The 20817-nt window shown below is 43.9% G+C and overlaps 1 protein-coding gene across 1 annotated transcript; it reads left to right on the plus strand.

Moving 5' to 3' along the window:
- Positions 1–777: 777 nt before the first annotated feature.
- LOC101967126 (3-alpha-hydroxysteroid sulfotransferase-like) lies at positions 778–19237 on the plus strand. Its single transcript, XM_078031743.1, has 6 exons — positions 778–951; positions 13154–13248; positions 14938–15115; positions 17525–17627; positions 18191–18255; positions 18365–19237. The coding sequence occupies exons 1-5, from the start codon at positions 816–818 to the stop codon at positions 18249–18251; spliced, it is 573 nt and encodes a 190-aa protein (XP_077887869.1). The 5' UTR covers positions 778–815; the 3' UTR covers positions 18252–18255; positions 18365–19237.
- The last annotated feature ends 1580 nt before the right edge of the window (positions 19238–20817 follow it).

Here is a 20817-nt window from a genome sequence, read left to right on the forward strand (position 1 = left end):
TGAAACCCCGTTGCCTTCAATGTGGGGTTTACATCATTGATCAGCTGGTTTTCCTTGTAGCTGACAGAAGCCCATGGAGACAGACAAAAATGCAGGTGCATGTTTCAGCATTCCTGGAATCAGTAGGTCACTATTTATGGGCCCCCTGGATGAGCGTGTTGCTTGACCATGTGGATCTCTTGCTCCCAAGTTCCCTGGGCACTGAGAGTTCTTGACCAAGGATGAAACAGAGCTTCCATGGTTCTTTGATGTGGTAGATATGAAGATTCTCTCATCTTAGTCCCTAAATCCTGATGGCAAGAAATCCACTCCCAGAAATTAATCAGGAGGAAAGGGAGGACTGGACCCTGGAGTCAGTGATAGTTCACCCCTCTGTCTGCTGACTCTGAAGCAGGTTCTTGTCCTTTAGAGTCAAGAGTCTTCCATCCACAGTTCCACAAAGTCCTTCCAGGCTATTATTTTCACAGTGTACCTGTTGATTTCAGGTAAAATTTATATTTTGAAAACTCTTCAATATGCAAAAAACAGGCCCCATGGATTCATCAGTGGGTTATTTTGCAGCACTTGCTATGGGGTCCTGCCTATGAACTCATGCTCAGATCCTGATCCTCATTCCCTGAATGAGACCAAAATTGCAAAATGCCAAGAAACTTTGATCACCAGTCACAATTTTGTTTAACACCAAATTAATGTGACAACAAGAAAAGTTAATGATTCTTTTGACTTTTTCAAAGTCCATTCTCCCACTACCACCCCCAACATCCAGTGGTGGCTACATCTTGAACCCCTGCACCTTGCAAAGAGAGCTCATCACCATGACAAGTGACTACTTGTGGTTTGAAGGGATAGGTTTTCCTGTGATTGGTTACAGCTATGAAGTTTTGAAAGAAGCATGTGCTCAGTTTGTGATAAAGGATGAAGACACAGTATTGGTGAACTACCCCAAATCAGGTAAGGAAACAGGACAGGGAACATCAATGGGAAAGGCGGTGGCTGCGTTCCTCTCTTACTCAGCAGATGGATGGCCTGCCCTCTCCATGGCAGGGACCCCTGCTTTGGGGAAGAAGGGGCAGTCCCCCAGGGCACTTGCATCCAGAGTAGGACAAAGTGACTAAGTGGTCTGCAGGGGTCATCTGAGGTATTAGAGGGAGATATAGGAGTGAATCATAAGTAGATTTGGGCATTTGTGTGGTGGCACAGGAGAAGAGGGTGGAAGAGGATGACCTGTGAAGACTTACTGGTGAAATACCACCTCAATAGGAATGAAAAGTCGGAATGGTGTCATGTGGTGGAGGGGTACTGTAGAGCAGGAGGGTCAGCATTGACAATGGCTGGGAATCAGAAAGAGCCTGGAAAATTCAAGGGACTGAAAGGATATGAGTCATGCATCTACAGGAGAGGCACTGGGGGCAGGAGCACTGCAAACAGGGTTAGTATTGGGACCAATGACCTTTTAAGAGACACAAGGTTGGAAAGTCAAGGGAAGTTGGGACATATTAGAAGGATCTCAGCCAATAGCCAAGGGTTGGAAGCATCCAAAAATCCACTGGTAGTTTAACACATAAACAAAATGTGGCGTGCTGATACAATGGAGTAAGATTCAGCCTTAACCAGGCTGACAGGCTGACTCCTTCTACAATATAGGTTAACATAGTGGACCTCATGCTAAGTGCAGTCTGTTAGACACAAAAGGACAAATAGTATACGAATCTATGGGGCAAAGTGTATTCAAGTTCACAGAAACAGAGAGCCCCATGGTGGGTTTCAGGGCCTGAAAGATGGAATTAGTAGAAAAATGTTGTTAACAAGCAGAGAGTTTCAGTTTTTCAAGACAAAAAGCTTCTGGACATTGGCTGAGCAACAGCAGGAACATGCTGAATACTGCTCAGCACCACCCCATGGCATGCTTAAAATGGGCAGGATGGTAAAGTACATGTTATGTATTTTATCAGAAGTTTTGTTCACAAGCCAGGTTGAAGTGAGTGACCATCACTTTTCCTTCCTTCTCTAGGAACTAATTGGTTGATTGAAATTCTCTGCCTGATTCACTCCAATGGTGATACCAAGTGGATTCGATCTGTGCCCACTTGGGAATGCTCACCCTGGATAGAGACAGATGTGGGTTACAAACTTTTAAATGAGAGAGGAGGCCCGAGGCTCATATCCTCTCACCTCCCCTTCCATCTCTTCCCCAAGTCTTTATTCACTTCCAAGCCCAAGGTCAGTGCCTAATGTTCAATCCATGCTTTTTCCCTTCCATGTACTCAGATAACCCCTTTAGATCTTGCTTTGGGTGTGTGCTCTCTAGGTAGATTGGGTGAGTCCTGAGATTTTCAGATATTTTTTATGTTCATATGGCCATAACCAGACCACTCTTGGGTGCAAGGATGTAGACCATTCTGCAAGTTAGCATCACCTGAATTCAGGGGTAATAGGACTGGCTAAGTCAGAATCTTAGAAAACCACATTCCATATGTAACCAGAATTATAACTACATCTACACAGCTCTTAAAGATGTCCGCCAATACTCACTCAATCACAGCCTCCTGCCGGGTATGAGGAAGCACCCAAGTCAGTGTTGACTGTATGTAGGGAGCAGAGCCTGCATACATTGATGAATGCTCACATCCAGGGGACTGCTAAGAGTCGTGGCTAGCTAGGTAATGATGCCAGCCCTCTGCACGTCTCTGTGCTCTGTGATCAGCAACCACTCCAGCTTCCCCATGGCTGATGGGTGATCAGTACAGATCATGGATATCCGAGATCTAAAAAATTAAGAATTGTAATGCATTCTTCTGTTATATGTAAATTAAAATTGAAAGAATGAACAAGGCTTGTCTTTGTAGAAATGCCCGTTTAGTGAGGAACAGCTCTGCATATTTATAGAGCCAGGGGTGGTTTGACAGTTATGACTGTTTAAGGGTTTAATGGTTTGACAGTTGGCAAGGGGTGCTCTCTGATTGGTGGGTAAGGATCATGTGAGTCATCAGGGCTACTCTGATTGGTAGGTAGGGATCATGAGAATTAGCTGGGCTCATCATTGGATGGCTCTTCTCAGGGGATGGGGAAGTTAGTCTTTGGAGCCAGGGGGACTCCTAACATTCCCCCCTCTTTGTTATTAAATGATAGTGGGTGTTGACTCATTCTGGCTGCTTTCTCCTGAATTCGGATGTTGTGGGCAAATCAGAGAGGAGGAAAGTAAGGAGCCCCCACAGGAGGGCAGAGAGGACTAGTATAACTTAAGGAACCAGATGATGTCAGTCCATTTGGCATAGGTCTCAACTGGAGGTAGACAGGATTTGGTAATTCCTGAGGAGAGGCTGGTTAAAAGCTTGATTAGAAATGTTACCCACCTGAGTCTGAATGAACTTTGTGATAAACAAAGGAACAGGCACAGAGAGTTTTTATAGCCAAATCTAATGGGGTCTCTGGGGGTCTGCAAGCTACCTCGTTGGCACAAGGGGGGATAAGTTTCAGCATTGAGTGGGGCTTGGGCGTGTGGGCTTGAATCAAACAGGTAATAAAGAACCAGACAGAGGGTTTCAGAAGGCAGGTCATCCTGCAGCTAACTTTGCTTGGCATGCCCTGCAGACAACTTATTTAGCCTGTCCTGCATCTAACACCCTCCATTCCACTCTTCATTCCTAGTCCAATCTAGGTCCCTCCCCTCTCTATTAAGGCTGCTCTTATTGAACATCAAACTCTCTCCTACCTGGGTATCTCTGAAACCAGCTTGCTTCTCTCTTTACCTTTCTCTGGCCCTTGGGTTCCAAAATATCACTGTTCCCAGCTTTCCCTAGTCACACCAAGAAAGCACGGGCTTTGTAAAGAAGGCAGCTTCTTCCACGCTCTGAACAAAGGTGGCCAAGAAAGGATGGTGGCCCATTGTTATCAGATTTCCCTTTGAGAGCAGTCAGATCTCTCCAGGTTTTATGTGAAACACCTCAACTTTAAATACTGATAATTGAAATTCTTATGAAACTGGAAGGGCTAACAAAACACACTTGTTCCTCCTTTAGCTCAGAAGGCAACTGGTCTCATGGTAAGTTGGTTATTACACAGCTTGAGTTTGGCCACCAAGTGAGTGCACATAATCACCTGAGCAGGACCCTCCCATTTTGGTTTTGGAGGGGGCTTTTCCCCCCCGGGAGCAATAGTAAATAAGTTGACCAGGTATTAAAGAGGTGAGGTTCTGAGAGAGACTGGGGTCAGGAAGGAGCCAGTCTTGATAGCATCATAGTTCAGAGCATAGATGGAAGAGGAGGGGCAGGGCATAGGTTTCGGAGATGGGAAGGGGTTCTATAGGCATTTCGGGAGGGACAAGGGGATGGCCATACATGATTTTGAAAGGTGAGAGATTAGAAGGCTTCTTTGGCAAGGCCCTAATGTGCAATAAAGCTAAGGGGAGAACTTTTACCCAGTCCAGGCTTAATTCCATGGTGAATGTGGTGAGGGTCTCCTTAAGGGACCAATTGGTCCTTCCAACCTTTCTGGAAGCCTGGGGGCGGTAAGGGCAATGGAAATACCAAGGGAGTGAAAGCCTGTGAGCCAGTCCCTGAGTTATCTGCGAGGTGAATTCAGAACCATTGTCTGATTGGATAGAAGTAGGCATCCCGGTAGTTGAGGCTCGCTTGTTAGAAATGGGAAAGGCTTCAACCCATCCCAAAAAAGAATCTACCAATACAAGAAGTTATTTTATGTTTTTTACTCGAGGCATGTTGGTGAAATCAATCTGCCAGTCTTCAGCTGGGGTATGACCAGGGGCCTGATGAGAAGGGAAAGGTTTAGGTTTTAATGGAGTATTGATGTTGGTTCTCTGGCAGATCTGACAAGCGGAAGTGATCTGTTGTAGGAGGATCTTATCACGTGGGGAAAGGGTGAAAAAGGAGTGAAGGAAAGTTAGTGAGACTCTATGGACTAGAATGGAATAGAGAGTGAAGAAGCTGGAAGAATTGTTGGGGATCTTAGGGCCAATCCCCAGTGATAACAAAGAGTAGTGGAGGAGGTAAAGCTCTGTAGGGCTGCTGATTGAGCTGCTTGATCGGCCTTGGAATTTCCCATAATAGTAAGGGAGGAGTCAGATGGTGGGCCTTGCAATGGATTATTCCCAGTTGGGAAGGCAGCCTAGAGGCTTATAATAAGCCATAAATAAGTGTGGAATTAATGAGTGCCATCCCTCTGGTGGTCAAGAGCCCCCTTTCTTTCCAAGTGGCTGCGTGGGAGATCAGGATATGGAAGAGGTTTTCCCTCTCTTCTAGCTTGCATGCCCTTGTGGCATCTATGAGTTCATCTTTTTGGTTGGTAGTATTGGGTGGGAGAGGTTTTGCCTCTATGATGGATAAGAGGGAAATGACAGCATACCCCACCTCTTTAACCCCTTCATTTATTAAGGAGTTACCATCTGAGACCCAGAAGAGGTCTGAAGAGGGCAGGAGTCCCTCAGAAATAGTGGTAGGACAGGGTAAAATCATCTCTAATACCTCCAGGCATTTGTGGATGGGATCTTGTGAGGGAGAAGATGGAGGAGGGAGGTAGGGTTTTCAAGGAATGAGACAGGAGGGATAGAACCCTGGAAGGAGAAAGTGACTATAGCCCCTTGTAAGTGAGGAAATCCTTTACATGGTGAGGAGATGAGATGGTTAGTGGGGAGCCAAAGGTAAGCTTATGTGTTTCTTTCTGGAGGTCATGGGCCTCTGCTAGGGCTCTGAGGCATGGGGGCCAGCCCCTGATGGTGGGGTCGAGCTGTTTGGATACCTAGGCCACTGGTGCAAATGTGGGGCCATATTCCTGACCCAGAATGCCCAGACTTTGTCCCTGTTTTTCATGTACATAGAGGGTGAAGGGTCGGGAGAGGTCGGGGAGATGTAGGGTGGATGCCTGGAGGGAGTCTTGTTAAGGATTGTAAAGGACTTTCCTACCACTGAGGGTAGGAGTTCATCTTGGGGGCCCTTGGCCAGATTATATTGTGGCCTGATGAGGAGGGAGAAATTAGGAATCCAGACCCTGAAGTACCCAGCCAAACCCAAGAAGAAGAGTATATCATCTTTGGTCTTTGGTGTAGATATAGACACAATAAGCTGTTTTCTGTCTACTGTAATGTCCTTTTTCTCTTGAGAGATAGAGAACCCCAGATTTGTGACCTTTTACGTGCTACTTGGGTCTTTTGTGGAGAGGTCCTATATCCCTTTAAGGCCAAGAAATTAAGTAGGAGAATTCTATCATCTGTTGAGTGCCCTTTGGATGGACTAGAAGAATTGTAGAGGTTTGCAAGAGGTGCAGAGACCAGGATTGGATAAGAGCAAGAAGAAAGCCTAGATAAGCGATCTCTACCCATTTTTTTTTTAAAGCTCACAGTAATTGTAGAGATCCCTTAGAATGGAGGGATCCAGGGACCCAACAAGGGGCCAACTGCTTATGTGGGCCAGGCCTGGGTGCTATATTTGATCCTAGAGGCATTGTAGGGGAGAGTCGAACGGCAGAGAGGACACATTACCCATATAAGGAGGAGGGAAGAGGACATAGAGAAGGAGGAAACTAATTTATTGGCAAAAGGGGTGTCCCCACTAGAGCCAAAAATCAGGAGTGCCTAAGTGGCAGAATCAAGCTGCAGAGATTGGTCATCACCGAATCCTGACAGATGAAGCTCTCATCCTGGATAGAGCCAGAGCTGTGGGAGACCTTGGCCAAGGCTTTTTGGGACCCCTCCTGGAGAGGCCAGATACTCCCAGGGCTGGAAGAGGGGAGAGGCAGGGCAAGAGAGAGGAAGGGAAGGGTAAGTGTCTCTCTAGCAGCCGAATCTTAAAGGTGAGAGGACTAGGACTTTAGAATCTGCCCAAGGAAGGAGTCCTTGAGGGCCACCATAGCCTTAAAGGCTATGGTGGGGTGCTTTCCTCCCCACAGGTAGGCAAAGAGATTTGTAAGACGATAATCAACATATTGCAAGAGGGTGAATTCGGGACACCGGGGGTGAAAAGATCCCTGAGGAAGGACAGTCCAGGTTAGTTGTGGAGACTGGTAGTGGGATCTGTCCAGGTAAAGGCAAAAAAATCTTGTGATTGGGGGCAAGGGGAATGGAGAAGAAAACATACTTTATATCTATGACCAAGAAGTGGGTGGCAGTGTGGGGTATATGTGACAGCAGGGTGTATGGGTTGGGAACCAAAGGCTGTATGGGCCTAATGGAGGTGTTGATGAGTCGTAGGTCTTCAACTAAGTGATAGGACCTGTTGGGGTTTTTTTACCACTAGCATGGGAGTATTGTAAGGGGGATAAACAGGACAGAGGTACCCCTTGCTAAGAAGATCCTGAATAATAGGTTGTAGGCTCAGAAGAGCTTTTGTGGACAGGGGGTATTGAGTCTGATTGGGGAAGGTGTTGGAATCTTTGAGATGCATGTTAACTGGTGGGCAGGAAATGGTGGAGGGGGTGTGGACATCCCATAAAATCGGGTCAACCAGGTTTATAGGTAAGGGGTCCTTTTTAGTATGGTGTTTCATGTCTTCTGCCAAAAGGGCCAGAAAAGATGAACAGGCAAATTCTTGGGCCTGACTGATGCCAGGAGCCCAGATGTTGATTGTTGTATTGAATTTAGAGAGAATATCTCGGCTGAGCAAAGGAACTGGACATTGGGGCATAACTAGGAACATCTGAGAGAATGGGAAGTTGTGTATGGAACAGAGTAATAGGGGATTCTTCTTTGGATAGATGGTCTTTCCTCCTACTCTGATAACAGGAGAGGTGGTACTGTTTGCCCCAGAATTATGTCAGGACTGAGAAGGTAGCTCCAGTGTCAAGGAGAAAGTCAACCTTGTGTCCATCCACTTGAATCCACCCCCTGGGTTCCTGTGTATTGATCATTACAGCTGTGGACAAGGACCCAATGCTTCATCAATCTTCAATTGCCATGCCCAGAAGGTTGAAGGGTTCCCTGGCCATAGGTCTTCTATGGGATCTAGGACAGTCAGAGCCCCAATGACATTGTTGTTGATATTTAGGACACGGGGTACACGGAGTGCTGTGAGGCATGCCCTAGCCCAATGTCCCTCCTTGCCACACTTGAAGCAGGTGCCCAGGGGGGTTTTGACCTGCCGTGATGGGCAGTGACCCAAGGAAGCACCCTGCAGCGCCTGGGCGAGCATCTGAATTTATTGTGTTTGGCCTTGTGTTGCGGCACTCAATTTAAAGGCTACCGCAAAGATCTAATTCTGGAGGGTGGCAGGGCCTTGTTTGAGCTTGTTGGGGTAGCTCTGTGAGAGGAAATATGTCATAAGGACATGACGGCTATCTGGGATTTCAGGATCTAGGTTAGTAAACTGCTGAAAGGCTTTCATAAGCCAATCCAGAAATTCCAATGGGGTCTCCTCTCACTTTTGAATAATCTCTTGTGATTGTTAGAATTTTACAGCCTTATGTCCGCTTTTTTGAGCCCAGCAATAATACTTGAGGAGAATTGGTCCCCACTCTGTATGCCAGCTTGTGTATTATAATCCCAGTCAGGAGTCTGATCTGGGGCAACAAGTGGCCCCAGAAGGTGATGAGGTCTGACTCAGTGTGTTTCTTCCACATGGGCTCTGGCAAGTTCCTAGATTTTTACGTTCCTCAGGAAGGAGATCATTAGCCAGTAACATCTATATATCATGGTGACTGAGGCTATAAGCCTGGAGGACCCATAGAAATTCTCTTTTGTAAGTAGTGGGACTAAAGGTTTCGGGTGAGTCAGGGGGAGCACCTGGGGACTGGTCAGAGCTGACAGGGGAGGTCGACATATCTGCTGGATATGTCAAAGTGAGAATGAAGAAGAGAAAAAGCCTCAACATAGGGGATCTCCTTCCACCTTTTTGAGCACTCACAGAAGTTACAGATTTCTGAGAATTGCAAGCGGGTTCCAGAGAGTCCACCGTGACCATGAAGGTCGTGGTTGGGTGCATTCTATCCTCCAGATTGGGCATCAGAGTTTTGCTGTATGATCATGGTCATAAGTCCCTGCATAGCCCATATGAAGTTGGATACCCGATAGGGGAACTCACCTACTGAAGAGCCTATGTTGTGTGAGTAGTAGCAGCACTCGAAAGAGCGGACAAGGATGGCAAACCTTGAGAGGGGGCCCTCAGTCATTGAGGCTTTCCCCCTTCCAGCTTTCAGCACCAATGAAGGAACTAACAAGGCTTGTCATCGGAGAAAATGCCCATTTACTGAGGAACAGCTCTGCATATTTATAGAGCGGGGGGCGGTTTGACAGTTATGACAGTTTAATGGTTGAAGGATTTGACAGTTGGCATGGGGTGTTTCTACTTGGTGGGTTGGATCATGTGAGTCAGCAGGGCTAGTCTGATTGGTGGGTAAGGATCATGTGAGTCAGCAGGGCTAGTCTGATTGGTGAGTATGGATCGTGAGAGTCAGCAGGGCTCACCATTGGATGGCTCTTCTCAGAGGAAGGGGAAGTTAGTCTTTGGAGCTGAAGCAACTCCAAAAAATATAATAATAATAAAATATATATTTGGTGAATGAATGCTATAACTAATTTATTAAAGGAACCCATTCATGTTTAATAAAGATTAAGGAAGAACTGCCCAGGGAAAGATCAAGATGAAGGTGGGAAATGACAGACTGAGACTTATTATTCATTTTCTCATTTTCCTTAAATTTAAGATGATACATATCATGAGAAATCCCAAATATGTTCTTGTGTCAGGTTATTATCATTGGACTATGACAAAACAATGTAAGAAACCAGAGTCACTGGAACAGTATTTTCAGTGGTTCATCCAAGGAAACAGTGAGTGTTCTTCACATATAGGTCTCTGTCCTCTACTCTGCTGGTCTTTCTCTTGTTTTGTGGTATACCTATTTTATTCTTCTGCATATTTTCCACATATGAGAGAAAACAGATGACCCTTGACTCAGTGAGTCTGGCTTGTTTCAATCAGCATGCTGGTCTCCAGTTCCATCCATTTTCCTGTAAATGACATAATTTAGTTCTTCTTTATGACGGAGTAAAATCCATATGAACCACATTCTCTGTATCCATTCATCAGTCAGTGGACACCAAGGTTGGTCCCAGAGCTCAGCTGCTGGGAGTTGAACTGCTATCCACCTGGGGGGCATGTGTTGCTATAGTGTACTGACTTTTTTTTAATGAATCCCAAGGAGCTCTATGATTAGGGCACATGCTGGCTCCATTCCTAGTGTTTTGAGGAAACTTCAGATTGATTTTCATGGTGTTGTACTAGTCTCCAATCCCAGTAGTGTGAAAGTGCTCCTTTTCACTCAATCCCTGCCAGTGTTTATTACTATTAGTATTCTTGATGATTTCCATTTTAACTGGAGAGAGACATGATCTCCATGTAGTTTGTATTTGCTTTTCTCTGGTTGTTAAAGACATTGAAGTTTTTTTTTCATAAAATTGTTGGCCATTGTATTTCTTCTTTTGAGAAATGATTGTGATTGGCCCATTTCTTGATTTGGTTATTTGGCTTTTGGTGTTAGGACTTCTGGTCTTAACCCAATCAATTAATGGGCTAAGAACCTGAACAGGCACTTCTCAGAAGAAGATATACAATCAATCAACAAATACATGAAAAAATGTTGAACACCTCCAGTAAGTACAGAAATGCAAATCAAAACTACCCTAAGATTTCATCTCACTACAATCATAATGCCAATTTAAAAAAACACAAGCAAAACGAAGGGTGGTAAAGATATTTTAAGGGGAAAAGGCACACTCATACATTGCTGGTAGGACTGCAAATTGGTGCAACCTCTCTGGAAAGCAGTATGGAGATTCCTTAGAAGACTTGGAATGAAACTACATTCGACCCAGCTATTCTACTCCTTGATCTTTATTGAAAGGATTTAAAATCAGCAGACAATAGTGACACAGCGACATCAGTATTCATACCAGCTCAATTCACAATAGCTAAACTTGGAAGCAACCTAGATGCCCTTCAATAGATGAATGGATAAAGAAGCTGTGGCACTTATACACAATGGACTATTACTCAACATTAAGAGAGAAATAAAAGTATAGAATTTGAGGTAAATGAATGGAGGTTTAGAATATCATGCTATGCAAAGGAAGCCAATGCTAAAAAAAAAAGACCAAATGTTCTCTCTGATAACTGGACGCTAAACCAAAAGGGTCAAGGGCGGTGGTCAAGGGAAGAAGAGAGGAAATTTGATTAAGAAAAGTGGCGGAAAAGACATGGGGGCAGGAAAGACGGTGGAATGAGATGTACATCATCACCCTAAGTCCACGTGAGAGTGCAGATATGGTGCGACTCCACATTGTCTACAACCACAGAAATGAAAAATTGTGTTCCGTTTGTGTACAATGAATCAAAATGCATTCTACTGTATGTATAACTAATTAGAAGAAACGAATAATAATAATAAACTTATTTCTGAGTTCTTTTTATGTCCTAGATGTATCTTCTGTCAGAAAATTAGCTGGAAAAGGTTTTGTTCCCTTCTGTGAGCCCTCTCTCTCTGTCTCATCTCCTTTGATGTGTGGAACCTTTTTTTTAAATTGGTTACACATGACAGTACAATGACCTGACATATCATACATTTAAATCAGATGGGATATGATTTCTCATTTTTCTGAGTATACACGTTGCAGAATCACATTGGTCCTGCATTGTGGAAGCTTTTAACTTGAGCCTCTCCATTTATTAACTCTTGGTTTTCTTTCCTGAACATTAGGAGTCTTATAGAAGTAAGGCTTGCACCTACAGGTCGGAGGATAGGCACTTTGATTTCTACAAGTACTTTCAGTGTTTATGGTCTAATTCCTGTTTTTTGATCTACTTGGAGCTGATATTTTCTGTAGAATTTAGCTTTATTCTTCTACCTGCATATTTTCAGTTTTCCAAGCACAATTTATTAAATAGTCTTTGTTTTCTCCAACATTTGCTTTTGGTGTCTTTCTTAAGGGTCATTTGACTCTATCTGTGTGGATTTGTCTCTGAGTCTTCTAATCTACTTATCTAAGTGAATGTTTTGATATTAGCACACTTTTTTGTTACTATACCTCTTCAGTATGACTTGAGACTGGTTAGACTTTAAAATGTGATAACTTCAGCATTATTATTATGATTCTATGGTAGTGGGGATTAGACCCAGGTCTCTGCAGGTTCTAGTCAAGGGCTCTATGACTGAGCCACATCCCCAGCCCCTTTTCAAAGTTTACCTAGAGAGAGGGCCTCCCTAAGTTTCTGAGGCTGCTTTGAACACTTGATCCTTCTGCCTCAGCCTCCTGAGTATCTGGCACACAGGTTTGCACCATCACATTCCGCTACCTGGGTATTTCTTGAAACCTTTGTGAATGGAATTGTATTTTTAAATTCTTCCTCAGCAGATTCAATCTCCTGATGAAAAAAGGGCTTTTCTTCATGTTGATTTTGTATGTTGCTATTTTCCTCAATTGATCAGTTCTAGGAGTTTTTGGAGAAAGGTTCTTGGGTGTTCACAGCAGAGCCTCCTATCAACTGCAAGCAGTGATATCACGGCTTCTTTCTTTCCCACTGGTGAGGTTTTGATTTCCTTCTCTGCCAACATCTCTGGCTGGAGTTTCTAGAGCTCTACTGAATGGAAGTAGTAAAAATGGAAATCTTTGCCTTGTTCCTGATGTTAGGAGAGATGCCTCCAGATTTTCCCCATTTAGCATGATTTTGGCTTTGGTTTTGTTACACACAGCCCTCATGATGCTCAGCCAAACTCTTCACTCAAGGCAAATTCTATTGATGTGGTGGAATACATTTATGGATTTGCCTGTGTTGACCAAACCTTACATCCATGGATTGAAATCAACATCTCATGATGTACAATCCTAAAGTATGAACACAACACGTCCTGAGTATAGTCTTAACGCTGAATAGGATTTGCTGAAATTTTAATAAGCTGTTCTATTTCTGTGTTCAGCAGGAATATTGGTCTGTTGTTTTCTTATTTGACCTGTGTTTCCTAGTTAGTTATCAGTATGCTACTAGTTTCATGGAATGAATTCAGGAAAGGTCCCCCTCTCTATTTCATTACCTTGTTTCAGCAGCATTGATCAATAATATGTGAATCAAGCTGTCAATGTGTGTAGAGTAACAGAGATGGTGTAGTCCTGTTTTGGCAGTGTGTAACCTGCACCCCTGTGCCTGTCCCACAGTGTCCTATGGATCATGGTTTGAGCACATTCGTGGCTGGATGTCCATGAGAGACAGGGAGAATGTCCTGTTGCTGAGTTATGAAGAGCTGAAAAAGGTGAGCACCCTCTCATAGGAGCAACTTCCCGTGCCCCAACATCCTCACTCTCCCCAACATCCCTGGTCCTATGTGTCTCCCCTTCATGTTCCCTGTCAAAGCATAGGCTGTGGAGGTCACTGAGAGGAGATGAGCCTCTGGCCTCCATTTCCCTGCTTCTGTGAGACCTCCCCCAAGCTCCAAGCTCTTTCTTCATATCTTCCAATTTATGGCATCTGGCAACCTCTAGAGGGCCCTTCCACAAAACAAGGCATAATGCCACAGCTGATGCCACCACCTGGGCTTCTATGGTCTCTGCCTGCAGGACCTCCTCTGTTCCCAGAAACCTAGCCATCAGAAAGGGTGGGGCAGAAAGCACTAATCACAGAGTTAGGTCCACCTTTCTGGCTTCCCCTTGACTGCCAAAGTGACATGAATGTGAGGTGCCACTTTGGGTAACTATTCTGAGGGGTCAGGGGCTGGAGTAACAGGCAGGGCCTGTGAATGATGCTCAGCCCTGGTGGGTGGGTGCAGGGTACAACTGGAAACAGCAATGACTTCCAGTGATCTGAGGCACAGGATGGGACTGTGGAGAAGAGTAACTAAGTATATATTTCAAAATAGGAAATGGAGAGAATTTTGAATGTTCCCAACTAAATAAATACTGTCAACTTAGTTTGCAGATGTGCCACTTACACTGACTAGATCTTCACACTTTTAGCAGGATCTTAGCCTAAAGTTATTTTTTTCTGCTGGTGCAGAAAAAAGTGCCCATGAACTTCACAGAAACGCACAGGTCTCTGAGGGAGGCTCACAGTTCAAGAGGAAACAGAAAGCTTTAAAATATTTAGAAGCTTTTTCAGAAGTGGTTAAAAAATGTTCAAAAAGTAAAAGAGTAGCAGACCTTAGAAAACGCTTCTTCTGTGGGTGTGTCTTGGGGACAGAGAAGTTACCACAGGCACATACATCTGTTTCCCCTGGAGAAGGGACCCTGGTCACCATCTTGCAGCTGTTTCCTGTTCTGCTGTGTCCTCAGAATGAGGTTGGTCCTCAGGGAGGAGCCTTGGTGCCACCTTCAGCCACCTCAGCAGCAAGCTGCACACTCCCTGTGATTCTCTCCAACCAACAACATGTTCTTACATCATTGCCACCGTGGGGTCTTCTTGTCACTCAGTGACTGGGGCTCCTGAAAACATAACTATAATAAAGGACTATGGTGCTGACAGGAGGTCTAGGTCTCCAAGGAAATCCTCTCTTCTCATAATGACCTGTTCCCTTGTTGTGTTCTCCCAGGAAAACCCTTCGATAACCATGGGGTCAAGTTAAGGAGATATTGTAAAGCCCCATGTGTGTTATTAAGTGCCAGTCAAGGGACGCAGGGTCACTTGGGGTGAGGATTAGCCTTTGGGGACTTTGTCTCCCTTTGTTATCTTAAAACCTCAGGCATCTCCTTAGAAACCCCAGTTCCTGCCTTTGGGGTGTCCTGACTCAGCCTCCTGGGAAGCCCCTGTGATCTTCAGGTCACCACATACCTCATGCCCTGTGCTGGCCCCTGTCTCTGTCTCTCTCTTCTGGCATCCCCAGCAGGCTTCTCCCATTCTGATATCATTTTCTTCCTCTTCCTCCCCACAGCCCTCCTAACACCCTTCCCATCCTCCAGGTCCTTCTCTCCTGCCCATTCATAGCTTCCCTCTTCATGTTCACATGTAGGACCCAAGAAGCACCATAGAGAGGATCTGTCAGTTCCTGGGAAAGAAGTTGAATCCAGAAGAACTGGACTCAGTCCTCAAGAACAGCTCCTTCCAAGTCATGAAACAAAACAAGATGTCCAACTTTGAAATGTTGCCTGAATCTTTATTTACTGGGCCTTTCCTAATTACAAGAAAAGGTAAATGCCCTGGATTCAGAATGGGTTAGACTACGTGGGCATCTTGTGTTTGCCCCTGGCACTAAGAATGCAGGTGTTGGGACATTTCAACTTGAATCCTTCATGGCCCAGAGCCTCTCGTTTCCTTCAGGAAAGCTGTGTTCATGGGACTGAGGTGGGCTGCAGGTACCTGGAGATGGTTTACTTAGTCTTGGGGAGGAGGGGGTTCTGGAGATGGTGGTTTCTGGGCCACTCCACTGGTGACTTACCACAGAGCAGTGCCCTAAAGAGAGAGATACAGAAAGAAAGACACGATTGGCGAGAGTAGAGAGGAGGGCATTTGCTATGAGACATTGTAAGGCCTCCTTCCTTTGAGGAAAGACAAATCATGTTCTCACCCTTGGGTTCAGGCCTATTGATAACGTCTACTCCAAGTAGAACATAGAACCACAAAACAGAGATGGGGATGGGAATTGCAGAAGATCCCAGGCCTAGCAGAAGAAATCAGTAAAGATTGTTCTACTAATGAAGATAACTATGAAAATGGGAGTCGTGTGTTGTGTTAGGATAGCCATGACATATGACATAGGCTGCTACTTTATATTCATCTGAGTGTTTGGTTTACATTCGTATCTTACATTGGGTTAGCCATTGTTATATTTTTGTTAATTAATTAGATTGGTCTGCTGTGTGAAAATTAATTTATATGACAAATAATGCTATGATTACACAAGTAAACTGTAAGAATTATGTTCCTATCTTTAACATCCATCCCACCAGGACCAATCTGTCACTGGGTAATCCCTCCAGGGAGTTTTAAAAATCCTTGTCTGTAAAACAGACTAGTCTATTCCTCATTCTTTATCAGTACTTGCAAAATATATATATTGAGCATATATGGTGTAACTCCTTAAATCAGCGATTCTTAGGCATTTTGTGAAAATAATTTTATACCCTAATATGTTAGAAATGCATACCTTATGCGCATTCAAAAAGGAAGTACACAAAACATCTCATGTTTGACCATTGCTATGAACGAGGATAGAGATGTAGGGTTCTGAGCTGAGAGCCCCACTGAGTCACTGCACTGGAGTAAACATATGAGTGAGGCCAATGGACAGAGGTGAAGGTGTCTGCTAGGAAAGACTCTGGGGTAAGGAGCAGGAAAGGTAAACACCCTGAGGAGGGGGCAGCCTGGCATGTCTGAAGCTGAATCAGAAGACTATGTCATAAAGCAGAAAGAGCAAATGGGCAGTCCCAGGGAAGGAGTCTTAACCAACAAGGACCCTACACCTAGAGCCTCAAAGCACCAGGGAACTTGGCTGAAGGAGACTGGACGTCCTGGGAGACTCTGAGCCATAAGGGACTGGAGCCACTGGATTTGGCAAGGGGTCAACATGGGTTCCTTGTGCAGAAGAACTGATCACAGGGATTGGCCAAAGCAGAGACTAGGTGTGACCTGCTCTCATCACCCAGGTCAGACATTTTGTTAGCTTTGGCCAAAGGGCTCAAAAAACAAGTGGTCAGACTTAGTTATACTCCAGATGTTTTGATTTATAGACAGGATCAAAGCTTGTCTATTCTGTGCAAGAAGTTGGGAAAGAAAGATAATCAGGATACACTTTTCAGACAGGTAGAAGGGGAAATGCACATGGTGTCCAGGCAGGAGAAGGCCTCACCAATGACCCAGGGGTCACTCTACTGTCTTGACAGAGCAAAGAGGAGGTAGCCGTCTTAAGACCTATCACTAGATCTGATTTCCAGGCATCTGTGGGGACTGGAAGAATCACCTCACAGGGCCCAAGCTGAAGCCTTTGATAAAGTTTACCAGGAGAAGATGTTGGGTTTCCCCAAAGGGCTGTTCCCATGGGAGTAATGTCTAACAGATCCAGGATCTTCCATGGACACTGTGATGGTTTTCCTGTCCTGGGACATATACACGACTGAGAGGTTCTTCACATAAAAACTACTTCTACAGTAAAATGGAGTGGGGAGGATAGGATAACATAAAGAACCAATGAAATATGAGATAATTGAGAGCAAAAGGAATTCTAGTCAGCTAGAGGAGGAGAATGGGGGGTGGCATGCGGGGAAAGGGGATCAGGAAGGGAAATAAATTTCCACACATGGGTGGGTTTTTCTGCATGAATGTAACTCTTGTGTGAATCTACAAAGCTCTGACAGAATTTGAAACCTGTTTCTTCATTCTGGAGCCTGTATTTTGCTTTTCTCATCATTTGTGAGTAAAAATGACTAGAATTTCCCTATTCACTTTGTCACATCCTAGCATTTAAAAAATCATGTATAATTGTACACAGAGAGAAGCCTACTAATGTAATATGAATATCACCCAGAATTGTGTCTCATTTTCAAAACAAGAAATAAAATATAGCAGCACCTAAGGTTCCTTTTCTTTACGTGCATCTCCAGATTGTGTTGTGATGAGAATCTGGAGGAGTGTAATTTCCAGACAAATGAGAGAGAGAAGCATCTGCCATCTTTCAGGAACAGTTGTGGCAGACAGAGCCCAAATGTAAGTGACCTGAAATGGAGACACATTTAGGCTGTTTGAGGAATGGCAGGAAGACCACTTGGGTTGCATGAGGGTGGCTTCTCCTCAGCTCTGGAGGTAATTTGAGAGGAAAGTTCACTCAAAAATTCAAATACACGGAGTTTCAGCAGCTATAAAGAGCTTAGAGTGATTGAGGGATCCACATTCTTTCAGGCCTGACAGGAATACCCATAGAATGGGGTGCTCCACTCTAGCAAGACATCAATGGAACCACATGCTCAGCACCTGTGGTTAACATTGCCAAACCACCCTGCTACCTGATGATGATGCTCACATAACTTTAATGGATTGATAGCTTCAATGCACAATGTTCTAAATGCAAACTGGGAACAACATCTTCACTTCTGTAATAGATAAAAACTGACCCACTGCTCCCTCCATCTCTGGGAGAATCAATGGAAATTTTCCCTGAGGTATGATTCATTGTTTCCTATGGAAGACGGGAAACAAGTGCAACTCTGCCACTTGGTGGGGTGATGACCTTCAGTAAGATTTCTTTTCCTTCTTACATTTCTATGTTATAGGTGCATGATGATCACCAGAATAGCCGGGTTCGAGGTGGCACACACCATGCACACAGCATAATCAGGTCTGTTTCACTGTTGGACACCCCTCCCTCTTCCTCTTCCCTTCTTTATCCCTCCCCTGGTTCATTTTTAAGACTCCACTGTCTCGTCTATTTTCTTTTTCCTTTCCAGCTTCTGCATATGAGATAAAGTGTACAACCATGGACCTTCTGAGTCTTACTTATCTCTCATAACAAGCTTTTCTCCACTGGAATTTATTTGTATGCAAATGACATTATTTTGTAATTCTTTATGGCTGAATAAAGCTTCCTGGTGTATATACACCACATTTTGTATCCTCTCATCATTTGACAGGCTGTTTCCCTTAACTTGGTTATTGTGAGTGTCGCTGGCATAACCAGGGTGTGCATGTACTGGTGTTTACTATGCTGACAGGAATTATTTTGAGTAAATGCCAAGCTGTGACAGAGCTGGGGCACGTGGTGGCTTCATTCTTAATGCTGAAGTAGCTCCATTCCTAGCTCCATAATTGTTGTGTTGATTTATAATTCCATCAACAGTGAAAAGGTGCTCCTTTCTCCTGTGCCCTCACCAAATTTATTATTACTCTTCACTCTTGACATTCTAATTAGAGTTAGATAAAATCTATTTGCAGTTTTTGATTTACATTTTCTGATTACCTAAGTTATTGAACATAGTTCAATATGTTGATATATTTGTTGAGTATCTGTATTTCTTCCTTTGGAAAATGTCTATTTATTGATTGTGTATTTGAGATTTTGGAGATAAGATTCTTTGAGTTATTTCTACGTTCTCAGAAGGGTAGTTGTCGAAGATTCTCTCTTGTTCTTGAGCATCTTTCTTCACATACTTGCTTCTGTTGCTGTGCATAACTTTTTAAATTTCATGTCTTTTCATTTGCTAATTATTTGTTTTATTCCCTACATTTTAGGGGTCTTATGGAGGAATCCTGTGACTATATGTTGGAGACTTGACCCTCTGATTTTTGTAATAGTTATAAAGTTTCTGATCTTACTCTAGGAATTTGGCCCACTCTGTGTGAGTTTTCTATAAAGATGAATTACAGGCATCTACTTCATCATGTTCCTGTGGAAAATCTTGGGTGACATGTTTGGGGAGTCCCAGCAGAGGGACAAGACAGGAAGGACAGATTGTAGACGTACAGTCAGAGCCTTCCATGCCACTAGGGATAACTGAAGACCGTACACAGCAGGCACTCAAGGGCACTAGGATAACTGTGGCCAGTGCAGCACTGACTCAGGGGTCACCCAGAATTCTCCATTTATAGAATATGAGCTTGGTTAACACAAGGAACAAGGGTACTGCCTCACAGGGATCACGGTAGGCCAGTGGGTGCTGTACTCTGCTGTCCCTCAGACATAGCACTGGTCCAGGACAGGGCATGGACTGAAGTTAAGAACTGAGAATGGGCTTGGGTAACACTGTGGAATCCAGCAGAGAGCATGACTGTGTCACTCCTGGTGACCAATTTCGGACATAGTATGCTTCAGAGGAAATATTTTTAAGTGTGACTAAAATCCTGACCCATGGAATTACTCCAATAAAGTAACCATTTTACCAAAATAACTCAAAGGACACTTCTGAGAAGGGCAAGTATAAGTGGACAATAGATATATAAAAAAATTTCAACATCCCTAACAAACACAGAAATGCAAATACATTGAAATTTCATCTCACTCCACTTAGAATGTCAATCATCAAAAACACAAATAATAACTGCTGGGGAGAATGTGGGTAAAGGGCACACTCACACTTTGTGGGTTTTACTGCAAATTAGTACAACCACTCAGGAAAGAACTATGGAGATTCCCCCAAACACTAGGAATGGAACCCCAAGGTGACCCAGCAATCCCACTCCTTGGCATTTATGCATATCCAAAGTCAGAATAATGTAGTGTCTCAGCTGCATCGGTATATATAACAGCATAACTCACATGAATGAAGTTTTGGGAAATAATCCAGGTGAGTGGATTAAGAAAATGTGGTGTATATATATGTGCACAGTGGAATATTACTAAGTCATAATGAAGAATAAACTTATGTTATTTTTTGGTAAATGGATGGAACTGGAGAATGTCATGGTGAGTGAAATAAGCCAGCTCTGAAAGTGAAGTTTTAATGTCTTCTTTTATATGTGGAAACTTGAGCAATGTAAGAGCGAAAAATGAGGGGTGGGGCTCTGATATCATAAAGTTAGAAAGAGGGAAAATGAGTGTAGTATAAGGAGGGAGAGTAGGTGGGGAGAAGAATGGGAAAGGTGAGAAAATGGAGAGTGGAATGGACAAAATCATGCAGTGGGCATTATAAATACAGCACAGTGGTCTCCACCTTAATGCATCTCTATAAAGCATTAGTACATAAATACTAGTGAATAGAGGAGGGAAAAGTGGGGGAGGAACATCACAGCCACTGGGGATGGAAGTGGAGCAAATGACATAGCATGCATGTTTGTTTGTGTCAAAATGAAGCCAACTATTACATGTACCCACAGTGCACCACTAAGCCATCAGAAAGCAAACCATTTTACTCTGTCGCCTGGGTGGTTTCCACACTTCCTCAATCAATTAATGGGATAGTTGGGA

This window comes from Ictidomys tridecemlineatus, chromosome 15, assembly GCF_052094955.1.
Source record: "Ictidomys tridecemlineatus isolate mIctTri1 chromosome 15, mIctTri1.hap1, whole genome shotgun sequence".
Taxonomy (NCBI): domain Eukaryota; kingdom Metazoa; phylum Chordata; class Mammalia; order Rodentia; family Sciuridae; genus Ictidomys; species Ictidomys tridecemlineatus.